This window comes from Schistocerca nitens, chromosome 7 (genome assembly GCF_023898315.1).
Source record: "Schistocerca nitens isolate TAMUIC-IGC-003100 chromosome 7, iqSchNite1.1, whole genome shotgun sequence".
NCBI lineage: Eukaryota > Metazoa > Arthropoda > Insecta > Orthoptera > Acrididae > Schistocerca > Schistocerca nitens.
Window position 1 is genome coordinate 626,181,020 of NC_064620.1, and position 12,505 is coordinate 626,193,524.

At 34.4% G+C, this 12,505-nt stretch overlaps 1 protein-coding gene across 1 annotated transcript in view; it reads right to left on the reverse strand.

Moving 5' to 3' along the window:
- Positions 1 to 944: 944 nt before the first annotated feature.
- Positions 945 to 12,505, reverse strand: part of LOC126195428 (Down syndrome cell adhesion molecule-like protein Dscam2) — an 879,015-nt gene continuing 867,454 nt past the window's right edge. Inside the window, exon 37 of the mRNA XM_049934039.1 lies at positions 945 to 3,286. Coding sequence (XP_049789996.1) covers positions 3,220 to 3,286 — 67 coding nt within the window. The 3' untranslated portion in view covers positions 945 to 3,219. The remainder of the gene's footprint in view (positions 3,287 to 12,505) is intronic.

The following is a 12,505-nucleotide window of genomic DNA, read 5'->3' on the forward strand; positions in this document are numbered from 1 at the left end:
ATGCAAATGACAATAATATACATGAGACTGTTATGGAGAGTTTGAATGAGAACAACCAGAATGTCAGTAATGTTATGACAATACTGTTAACAACACAATGTATGAATATTTGTGGTCAATAAAAGAAACTTAAGTAAACTTGTTGTACCATCCCAGTACATCCTAATGTTCTTTTATAGTGGGCCCACAGCATGCATGAGGTCAAAGAGCAAAATATGTTGTTTTTGGTAAGGTTTCTGCTGCACAATTGATTTATTTACTCATATTGGTTACAAAGTTACACGATGGGTTTGTTTTGGTGTTTACCATAATCAAGCGTAAGTATTAGCTGGTATGATGTGATCCATATTTCATCTTGGAGTGTAAGTATCAGTTGTCTTTCTTTTATGTTATGATCATGTTGTTTCTATATATTTTTGATAGATGTCACAAATAATTTAACCAAGATCGTGCATATAAAAGTGTTTAGAAATAATGGGAACATATGTTTCTGTAATCTTTCTTCTCTGTTATGATCAAAGATGCAATACAGACATCATGCCAGCAAAGATGTATGCTAGATAATGGCAAAATACCAAAGTATGCTTGTTGTGTAGCTTTGTAATCTCTACGAGTACATGAATCAATTGTGACGGAGAAACATGCATGAAAAATAAAGTATTAAAATGTGTAGGACAACTCACAACTTAAGCTAGGATTACATGATTCTTTGGTTCCACAGAAAAGATACTTTCTTTTGAATAATGCACTTATAACAAAGCAGATGAGACACTATGAATGCTTATTGTTTTCATTTTTACTTTTGTGACCGAAGCATAGCCCAAGTGGAAGAGGAGTTCTCTCTCCTGAAATAGACTATGAATGGAAATAAATGTGTATTATAATTAAGAAAGTAGCAACAAATAGTTGTGTGTAAAACCTTTAATAACACAAAAGTTCATTAATTCTACAACTTTGGTACAAATAACTTGTTTCACACTACAATCCCTCAAAAAACAGGGGGAGCAGAGAAACAGTTTTTCAATATTGATACCTGAATAAGCAGATGCATAAAAACAAGAATTACGCATATTTACACAAGAACCAAGCAAGTGGATTTATAAAGATAATTTCCACTAACCTAACAAATCAGACTGACTTCAAATCTGCTTCCTTTTTTTACAAATTTTATTATAAAATTTTAAAAATGCCCTGCATTACATTTTCTGCTACAATTTCTTAACATACTTAACAAATGTAAAAACAGATATTACATCATCAACAATAATTACGAAAATGGAGATTATAAATCTTTAATGTTACAAATGTAATGCAAGGCACTTGCTTATACCAACTAAATTAGTTTCAGTCATTGATATTATCACGTAAGTCACACAAATGTCATTGAAATGTTGGGGCTGACCAAAATGAAAATAACACTCCAGAAAACTGAAATTCAAGTAATGTGAGTTATCACATTCATTGAGAGAAATTACTGAAAACTTTACCTAAATTGTAAATGCAGTTTTATAAGCACTTATACACCATCATTACATTTATTTATAAATTTATGAGTAGCAGTAATATAGCCATAAGACAATTTTATCTTGATTTTTGGAAATGTACCTTAAGGTCTGTTATAAGCAGACTGATAGTATTTCACTTTTGCTTATCAGTTATCTGCTAATGATTTGGCTATTGTAAGAATATAATAGTTACTTTTATGAGCCTAGATATATTACATAGGTAAATTAACCTATTAATTTTTCTGTTTATTAAACTGTATACAATTTTTGAAGAAAGTTAAGAATTTTGTTTATCTTCTCAAGCTAGAAACAAAAGAAAGAATCCAGTATGATTTTGTTCCCTATATGTATAAGAACAAGCTTGATGAATATAAATTTTGAATTTTAAAGGAACTGAATTAAACACTTACAGAAGGCCTGCATAACATGTCAATAATTTTTTAAAGAAGATACAAATACTGCTATAAATTAAGTATCTGAATTTCAGTTTTGCATCACTATTTCATTTAAAGTGTTGATGTCAGCAATTATGAAGCTATAAAAAGTGAAATCTGGTACACAAATGGCTTAGTCTCTGCCTGTTGTCTACACAGGTGTCTCTGCTTCTTGTGCAGCAGCATACATCATTGGAGTCTTTATCACTTATGACAAAATATGTAAAAACATTCGAAACACTAGCACTGACAGACATACGATTACAGTGAAGACTGTTCAACATATAAGAATACAAGCTGTGGCATTTATTATTATAAACATTGTACAGTATTTGCAGAACAAGAGCAGAACACACACTGTTTACACATCTCACATAAATGTTTTAGAACTGAAATTCTGTGAAATCGAGAAAAGAAAGTCTTAGAATCTGAAATTAGCAGTTCATCACAAACATTTAAAGAGGAGCTTAGCAATATACAGAAACAGTAATGGCAATAAGATTTATGTATATATATTTGTATTTATATATGTATATGATTACGAAAATAATTTAATGATATACAGTATGTGTCCTAATTGTTTCCACTAATTCGTTTTGCAACAAGGAAAGCTAAGTGTTTGCCCTTTCTGATAAAGTAGGTTATGATACACACCACACAGCATTTATTAAGATTCTTTCACTCTCATTTCATTCCCATTTCAAAAACATGTAAAAACATACATAATAGTACCATTATGACAAAATATCACATGCCACAAAGTTGAGCCATTCTCTTTATCAACATTGTCATCTTTAATGTTTTAAAGAAAACACAGTGTAACAAAGGCTGAAAATGCACATATATCATAGAACATGGGTGGAAAGAAGTTATTACAATACATATATTGTATTTTGGTCTTCCTAAAACAAAGACTTCTGTATATGAGAAAGTCTGTTTGGTTGCAACCTTTGGATGAGTCGTCTTGCACTACTGCCAATTAAAATTATAGCCCTGCTGTACATTATCCTAAAACTGTTAATATCCAAGAGCTTACCATTCACAGCTGAGAATGGATATATTTTCTATCAATGCATTACAATGAATATTTTATAAATACTTTAATTTCTAATGTGGATAAAGATAAAAGAAAGAACATGAAAACACTGAATAACGTTCACACACAATTGATGCTTATTAAATATTTCCATTCAAAGCTTCTTCACACAGCAGGGTATAATGTTTTTTATGGCACAGGTCTTGCCGATGTCTTTCTAGATGCACTTCTTTGCAACTACAGGTTACACTGCCACAGTATCGTAGGGTGTGACTGCGAATCCGTTTTGTTGGTGATGCCCTGCTTCATTTCTGTAGAAATTACAGTTAATTTAGAATCTGCACCAGAAAAAACTATTAATACATTACACAGATAAAACAGTATATAGTTGTGAAATTACCTGAAACAGTTTTCATGTTGTCATAAAAGTATGAGAGAGATAGCTAAATGTTACGTCTATGTACACTATGATAATGTAGTTGAGTGTTAGTATTGTAATTATATGTATACGTGGCAATCTGTCCAAGAGGCTATTGCACTCTGTTTTCAAACATACATATAATCACAAAAAACATATCTTAGAATGAGTGAATCAAATTTTACACTGCAGTGCTGAATCATCATCTTCATTAGGCCATACTATTTGGGAGTAGGTCTGACATAACACACTTTATCAAGAAATTTAATTCTCTTTCAATTATGTATAGGATGATACTCTACCATATACAGGATACGGTAAAATTCTGGCATATACTTGTGAAAGTATTTTGTAGTTATTGCCTTTATGATGCAAGATTGAATAAGCCTATTTGTGGACCAGTGGAATGGTTCTAAAATAGGTGAACAGACGACACACTGATATAGCACAGATTCAGGATTCCAAAATGAGCAATGTGGAGATCTGAAATAGTTGTAGCAGGTACTCATTAAAATGTTTAATGTAATTCATTATTTGCAAGCTATTACCAACTAACACTGTGAAAACCATGTTCTTAGCTGGTTGGATGGGGATTTGAATCCATAACCTGTTCTAGAAAGAAGTTGAGCAGGACATTCTGTGCTGGTGCTTTCCTCTCTCATTTGTGACATAACTTTATCATATCATTGCAGAAAAAGAGCCACCATTCCTCTCTTCTAATACGGGTGACAAAAAGGAGACTTCTTGCCATAAATACATCACTGTAAAAGCAACAAAGCTGTAACCCACATATAGATATTTTTAGTGAGGCTCCATTTTACAACTCTGTGATGTAACTGTTCTACAAGCCACAATAAGCAAGGAAGTGTTTTTTGAATGATGATCAATGAGTATACGGTAAGATTTGCATTACAAAGACTTATGAGAAGCTGAAGGAATAATTGGCATTGTTGTTTCTGAGCCCGGTGGCCATATTATAAGAGTTGAGGACTTGAATACATATTCCAAACAGCATACCATCTGGAGAGCTTGTTACTGTAAACCCAGCCCCCCTCCCCCTTGTATTTCCAACACATAACTTACTTTCCTTTATAGTCTCTGTCATTAAAGATGATTCCTTTACTTGAAATGTGCACATATTGTTTTCTCCTTACAGCACCTTCAAATTAGGCTGCAGACCCAGTTTTCTCTAATTTCTTCTTCTTTTTGGTAAATGTACATTAACACTACGATAAATGAGAATGCTCACATTACCAAGGGTTTATTTTTCATAGCATATTAGCATATGATCAGCCTTCAACTTTGAAATATACCCTTACACCATGACACAAAACTGATCAACTCTGTGGCAGCTTACTATACATGTATTTCTGGACAGCCTTATGAATAACAACACGAAAAAATGTTTTGTACGGTGGGGCATAACACACAAAGGGGCAAACAGATTCTTCCTCCAAGGCAAACAACACAAAGAGAACATTCGGTGCTGTCTATCACCATTTCCATTCTTTAAGTAGCAGTTACATTTCTTTTGTGTTAAATCTTACACATAAATTCCAGCAAAGTGCAAACTGTCTGTAATAAGCTTCTCCAGCACAAATACGTCATAATAAATACTTTCTTGGTTACAGGGGCAGCTTGTCCTTTTGTATTAATGTAGTGCTTTTCCTGGAATTTAGTGATCTAGTTTAGCTCCTTTTGCAATTCCTATTCCATGTAGTATCATTGACTCTGGTGCCTTTTCCAGCCTTGGAATTCGTGGTAAACATATTTGATTGATTGGCAATCTGTGACATAAATGTACGACCAGGTCCAATTTTCAAAACTGTCCCACCTGTGGGGTTCTTCTGAAAAACAACATACAGGTAGAAGCTTACCTCTTGTTTCACAATACTACTCTGGTTTGGGATGAATCAACCCAACTGTTCCACTAGGGCTATGATTTTCTGAAGTCATCCCCAAAAAAGTTTTCAATACTGTCCATTATTCTTTCCACATCAGCATGGGTACATTTTCATACCACCTCACCCTCAAGCCTTTTGTCACTTCATTCCCATATGAAATGCTATGCATCCTCCTGTCACCACATGCTCTAAATTTGTCAATGGTAAAAATTTATAATATCCTCTGTTTCCACTGAGTTTTCTGTTCGGATGAATCGTACTGGTGGCATGTAATACCATGTTGCACAGCACAGTCTACTATACAACCCATGTTGCATGATTTCACCTTAAGGCCAATTTGGATTTTTTGTGTCGGCACTAGTTTCATAGGTTGGATTAATCCTTCAATGTGTGGATTGTGCCTGCAATTCACACTGAATCAATTTATTCATGGTGTATTGTTCTCCATCATGGTCCACTCATCACTGTCACTGTTTCACAGTACTTATTTTTCTTTATTTTTTATTTCTCTTTTATATTTAGCAGCTTTTTGTGCCTATTCTTTGCTCCTTTTCAGTTGCTGCCATTACTATCTCATCTATGTTTCTATTATTTTCAGTCTAAATATAGCAGGACTGTTCTTGTAGAATGTTAATAACTTAGGGGTAAAGAATATCATTCATAGAATAGCACACATAAAAGGGAAAGGAAACTTGTAAACTTTAGAAATTTGTTGAGCTTGGGTACAAATACACATTGTGTGTGTAAGTTTATGTTTTTACTTGCATTTGTTCTCTAGCTTGACACAGGATTCAGTCCGAAAGCTAGGAAGTTTCCTCTCCCTTTTTTTGTGCCTTTCAATGGCTCGGCACTTCTGCTATTTGTTGAGTGGACTCCTTTACTCCCAAATGATTTGGATTCTAATTTCAGTCTGTTTTTCTGCTGGATCTGTCTGATCAAGTACTCTCTCACTAGCTTCTCATCCACTGGGCATTCAAATCTCACCTGTTTACAAAACTTCACTGTCATTTTATATCTTGTCTTGTCCTAGTGTACCTCTCTACAAATTGTTTTCTCTTTCTATATAATCTGTTATTAGTATCATTTGCCTCTTGTTTGCCTGACAATAAAACCTCTGGTTCTAAGTCAAACTCTGCCGTGCACTGCCTCAGTAACTTGAGACCAAATGAAGTTCCTTGGAAAGTTAGCAGTGTTATTGACATGAAAGTGGTTGTCATTGTGTAACATCAAAATACAGGGGACTGAAGGCCCAGGGACTCAAAGTGATTATTATTGATATAAGCAACTCAAGGAATAAAGATAACAGCTCACCAAACAGTAGAAGGTTTGAGTCAACAAAAGACACATAAACAAGACAGAGAAGTTCAATAGCATTTGAAGGAATTCTCTTTTGAGCAAGGGTACCCTGTGATGCACACACACACACACACACACACACACACGTCTGTGTCTGTGTATTTATGTATGTGAGTGTGCATGATTGCTCCACTTGAAATGGATTTGTACGGATTTCTCAGTCTTGTTTATGTGCCTATAAATGATGAAAAATAGTGGTTTAATTAGGAAAATGACTCAAGGAATGAAGTGTAGGTAGATACAGTAGGACATGTATCAATTTTTTACATTATGCGTACTTCTAATTACTTTTTCTATAAAATTAATATTTTTCACACATTACCTGAACTGTTAAAAAAGATTTCCTTTTTTGTGGCTGCAACAAATCTTTGTTTTCTGTAACATATTCTATGGCCAAAAATACCTCGTCACCTATTTCCATTTGTTCCAAGACAATGGCCACATAGCTGTGAGCATGTAGGCCACGCTTTCAGTAGTGTGGCAACACATAGTCTTCGTGAAAGGTTTATGGCTGTATTCTTTTGATTTGCTTTTGTTATGTATTGGGTTACTTATTCCCAGGAATTTTGATTTGTGACTTTGGATCTGATTCGGTTTGCAGTTTGAATAGTGAGCTCCCTCCTTCTATCAGGTGTTGTTTTGGAGCTACGCCCTATCACTAGGCAGTAACTATTTTTATTCTTGATTGGGTGCAATTTTAACAGGTTTCTGGGGCAAATGTAATTTATAGCAAAGCTGTCAAACTGAGCTGAGGGTATGGCTCAGGAGGATGATCACAAAAACAAGTCCTATCACCTCCTGCCAGATGATTCTATTGCTGATTTCTACAAAGAGACTTTTGCAACTGCTTACAAAGACACCTGACAACTAGTGCTGGCACTATGCTTTATAACATGAGCAGTCCCCATTAGTTAATTTTTCAGGTCTACCAGAATAACGATTTGGCTCAATGCTACCACGATGTCTGATGTTACCCTTTCACAAACAGTGTATCTGTGTGTGTCCTGTTGAACTGAGAAGTATCGTGTATTAACTTACATATCCGCAGATGCATAGCCAGACATCTTGGGTAGTTGGTGACTTTTGGGCATATACTATATTTTCTTGGGGAAATTATTTAGTACTTATCTAACAATATTTTGAATCAATAATGCCAGTCTGTTTATTGTAGCCATGGAGATTATATGCTGTGAAATATTACCGATGCCCCCCCCCCCCTCCCGAATAACCCATTTGGAGGGTACGATGAATCAACTTTGGCTACTCTTCATTGTATTAGATTTCTTCAGTTTCCAAATTTCCTTCATCCTTTTAGAGTGTTGTTCCCTTTCTTCTTGAGTGCACTTTCGTCTAGTTATTTTCTTTCTCTCCTGAAATTCTGCCTTTTGAACTGCCTTTCTGAAATGTGTTCTGTTTTCTATTGTGTCTATTGTAACTCCAGCATTTTCAATGTCCTTTTCAGTCTCTATGAACCATGATGGCTTGGATTTGTAGCTATTGAGTAATGTGAATATCCGCTTGGTTAGTCTGTTGTTATCCATTCTGAATACATGTACAAAAAAACTGTAGTCTCCTCTTCCTCATTACATCAGTTAGTTTCTCCGTTTTCAGATATAGCTCTCTGTTTGGTCTTAACCTGTATTCAGCATTATCGTTTCTTTTAGCTCCCAGTATTTTCCTTAAAATTCTTCTTTCGACCTTCTCTAGTTTCTCAAGATCTCCATTTCTTGTTAGTTTAAGTGTTTCTGCCGCATAGAGAGCTTCAGGTCTGGCCACTGTTTGGTAGTGTCTTAATTTCGTGTTCCAGGACAAGGATTTTTTATTATAAACGTTTTTGGTCATATGAAACACTATTTCCATTTTGTGCACTCTAGTTTCTATAGCTATCTTTTCTTTGGCATTGTATGTAATCCACTCTCCTAGGTATTTAAATGAATCTGTTTTGTGTATTGTGTTGTTGTCAACTGCAATATTTTGAGGAGCATCAGAGATGTTTGTCATAAACTTTGTTTTTTCATAGGATATTTGTAGTCCTACTTTGGCTGCTTGTTTTTGTAGTTCTCTTATTTGTTCTTGGGCATTGTCTAGTGAATCTGTAATCAATGCCATGTCATCTGCGAAGGCTAAACAGTCGACAGTGATCTTGTTTGGATTTCTCCCTAGTTGAATCCCTTTAGTATTGATGGCCTTCCGCCATTCTCGAACTACCTTCTCCAAGACACAATTGAAAAGCAGAGGTGACAGACCATCTCCCTGTCGAACACCTGACTTTATTTCAAACGATTTTGAGAGGTCTCCCCTAAATTTTACTTTCGATTTTGTATTTGTCAACGTACCTTTAATTATTGCAGTTGTTTTAGCATCGAGTCCCAATTCTTTTGAGATATCAAGCAGTGTATTTCTGTCAATTGAATCATAAGCTTTTTAAAAATCCACAAAAGTAATTACATATTTTAAGTTCCTGATTTTCCTCATTTCTATTATGTTCTTTAAATTTAGTATTTGTTCTGCACATGACCTTCCCTTCCTAAATCCAGCCTGATACTCTCCTAGCTGTTTGTCAAGTATCTCTTCTGCTCTTTTTAAAAGCACCTTAGACAAGATCTTATAGGTCACTGGTAAGAGGGAGATTCCCGTATAATTGCTAGGATCTGTTTTCTTCCCTTTTTTATGTAGTGGATGTATTAATGCGGATGTCCAGTCTGGTGGTAATCTGTGTGTTGTCCAGATTTATTTTAGTATTTCTGACAGACACTGTATCATGTTGTCACTAGAGTACTTCCATAGTTCAGCAACTATATTATCCTCTCCAGCGGCTTTATTATTTTTAAGCTCTTTTATGATTTCTTTTATTTCTTCTGTGGTTGGCGGCTTGGAGTCTGGTGGTGTTGGGTTTACAATATTGAAATTAAATTTTTCTTTCGGTGGATAAAGGTTATGTAGTTCTTCAAAATATTCAGCAAGTATTCTACAGTTCTCTATGCTACTGTATGCAGTTTTCTGCATTTTTGGGTCCATGAAAAGTAGACTAGGAGGAGAGTATTTCTTTAAGTTACTTTTGAAGGTTTTGTAAAAGTCCCTAGCATTGTTCTGTTTGAAGTTGGAGTCTATTGATGCTAGTTGGTCTTTTATGTATTGAACTTGGATCTTTTTAAGGCCTTTTGAAGCTTGCTTCCGGGCTTCTTTTAGGGAGTTCCTATTTTTATCATTTTTGTTGGCATTCCAAATGTTTCAAGCTTGTTGTCTTGTTAGGATTAGTTTGTCACACTCATCATTCCACCAGGCATGTTTCCATTTTTTGGTAAGGAGAATGGTTTCTTCTGCTGTCTGTACTATATCTTTTTGAAGTTGTTCCCATGTTTTAGGTGTTTTCTTTTCCAAAAGTGTCCTGAAATTGTGTTCCTTGGTTAATTTCTGAGTGTCAAACTTTTTAGGTTGATATTCGCTCTTTCTTTTATATACTGGTCTAATTTTGAATTTAACGACAGATAGATAGTGCTCTGAATCTAAACTTGCACTCTTAGCAACTTTTACATTGAGTATCTCTGATGCAGACAGTCTGCATATAGCAACATGGTCAAGTTGTTTCTCCCCACAGACTAGATTCGGGGATACCCATGTAGTTTGTTTCCTAGGGAGTTTTTTGAAATATGTAGACTTTAGAACTATGTCATGTTCTCTGCATAAACTAATAAGTCTTTCTCCATTTGCATTGGTTCTTTTATGTGCAGGGAATTTGCCTACTATGGATTGGTGATGATGTTCTTTGCCGATTTGAGCATTAAAGTCTCCCAACAATATTATTGTGTTTTTTGATAGAATCTGGTCTAAGGTGTTTGACAGTTCCTGCCAAAAAATTTCTGTTTGTTCCTTTTGTGTTCTGTTTTTCTCATTTGTTGGTGCATGTGAGTTTACAATGGTATACAGTTTGTTTACTGATTTGAAGGTTAATTTTGAAAGCCTTTCATTGACAGATTTAAATTCTACTATCGAGTTTAATATATTTTGGTTTACAATGAATCCTGTTCCAAATTGGGGTACATTCTTCATAACTCTTTTTCCTGGCTTCCTTTTGAAGATTCTGAATCCCTCTGAATCAAATGAATGTTCATCAGTATACCTTGTTTCGTGGAGTGCAGTTATCATTATATTTCTCTGTTTTATAAAATTTATTAACGTTTTAAGTTTTCCTGTTTTTAGAAGTGCGTTTACATTGAACGTTGCCAAGTAGTTTATATTTTTGTGTTTAATTTTATTTGTTGCTTGCTTAAGGCAGGTTTCAGGATGCTCCGACTCATCCTTCGCACATTGCTGTAGGCCCCCAGAATTACCGATGTTTATGTATAAGAAAAAGTAAATTAATAACCATGATAGAAATTTTGGATGGAAGAATATGTAAAATAAGGGAAAAGCAACCTCTTATGTATAGAGGACTGGTGCATAGCACACAGCCACGTAACAGAAAACAGTAAACACCAGCAGTTGAGCTCTTGTTCTTTTATAGTAAGAGTACACACATTCACACTGACAACAACACTGACAGCCAAATGTACACACCTGCAGTGGCAGCGAGCCATTTGTGCAACACACTAGTCCTTAACAAGTAAAAATTTTGCTTTTCCTTTATCATACATATTTTTCCATCCAGGAGTTTCCATTATTGTTTTGAATTTACATTTTCTTATAGACACACAGTTTTAAAACCTGATATTAATTGTTTTGTATTACGTGTTTCTGTGTACCATGAACCAGTTGTCTATATGGAAGTGGCTGTCTTTCCCTTATTTAACATAAGAGATAATACCAGCAATCAAAAAAATCTGTGAAAGAACTGTATGCTAAGTATTGCTCAGGTTTATCCAGCATATGAGAATTTGTAAATAATGATAATTAGTGATCTCAAACAATCTTTTCATATTTGAAAAAGTATTGTGAAATTTTAAGTAACTGGAATGGATTACTTATTTCATGAAATTGTGGCAATAATTGTGATTTGTGTATTTCTTTAATCATGCACAGCTGTGAATCAATTTCCTCCACAAAAAAGTCATTACAAAAGCCTAAAACAATATTCACTTTTATTCTGACATCAGAACAGTGATGCTACTAATTCAAAAGTGGAATTTTGAGGTTGAAACGTACTTTAAACCATTCCTTAGCAGTATGATAAATTAAATTGAAGAACTTCAGTGAATATAACTACATACAGAGTGAGAAACAATTAACAAACAGGAAATGCAACAGAATTCTAAAATTAATGCCACTCTTACATTTGATCTGACAATTTCATATACATAACACTTTTATGGCATGTTAGGACTAGGAAACTGCAATAAAAGCAAAATTTCAAAATGTCGTAAAACACCTTCAGTCTTACTCTAAATACTAAGATTTTACTACCTAAGGGTAACTGAATATCTAAACACAAATACAATGAATTGATTTACATTTATTAAGTGCACAATTTAGATCAAAATATTTTTTTTAAATTTAAAAATGAACTATTTAGAACAAAAAGTACTAATCTATGTTGTCAAATGCTTGACAAAAACTGCAGTGGATCAGTACTGACAGTCAAAAAGTACTCAGAAATGGCCTTAAATTTACTAAAGTAGGCAAAAACAAAATATAACAGCTATGAAGAATGCAGGAAAGACAGTCACCCAAACTTAAGTGTTTTTATCAAGTGACCAAGGGGACATGCGGTACTGATTCTTATTCAATACACTAACTAGTGCAAAATTAATGCCACTCTTACATTTGATCTGACAATTTCATATACATAACACTTTTATGGCATGTTAGAACTAGGAAACTGCAATAAAACCAAAATTTCTCAACAAGATTGGCAA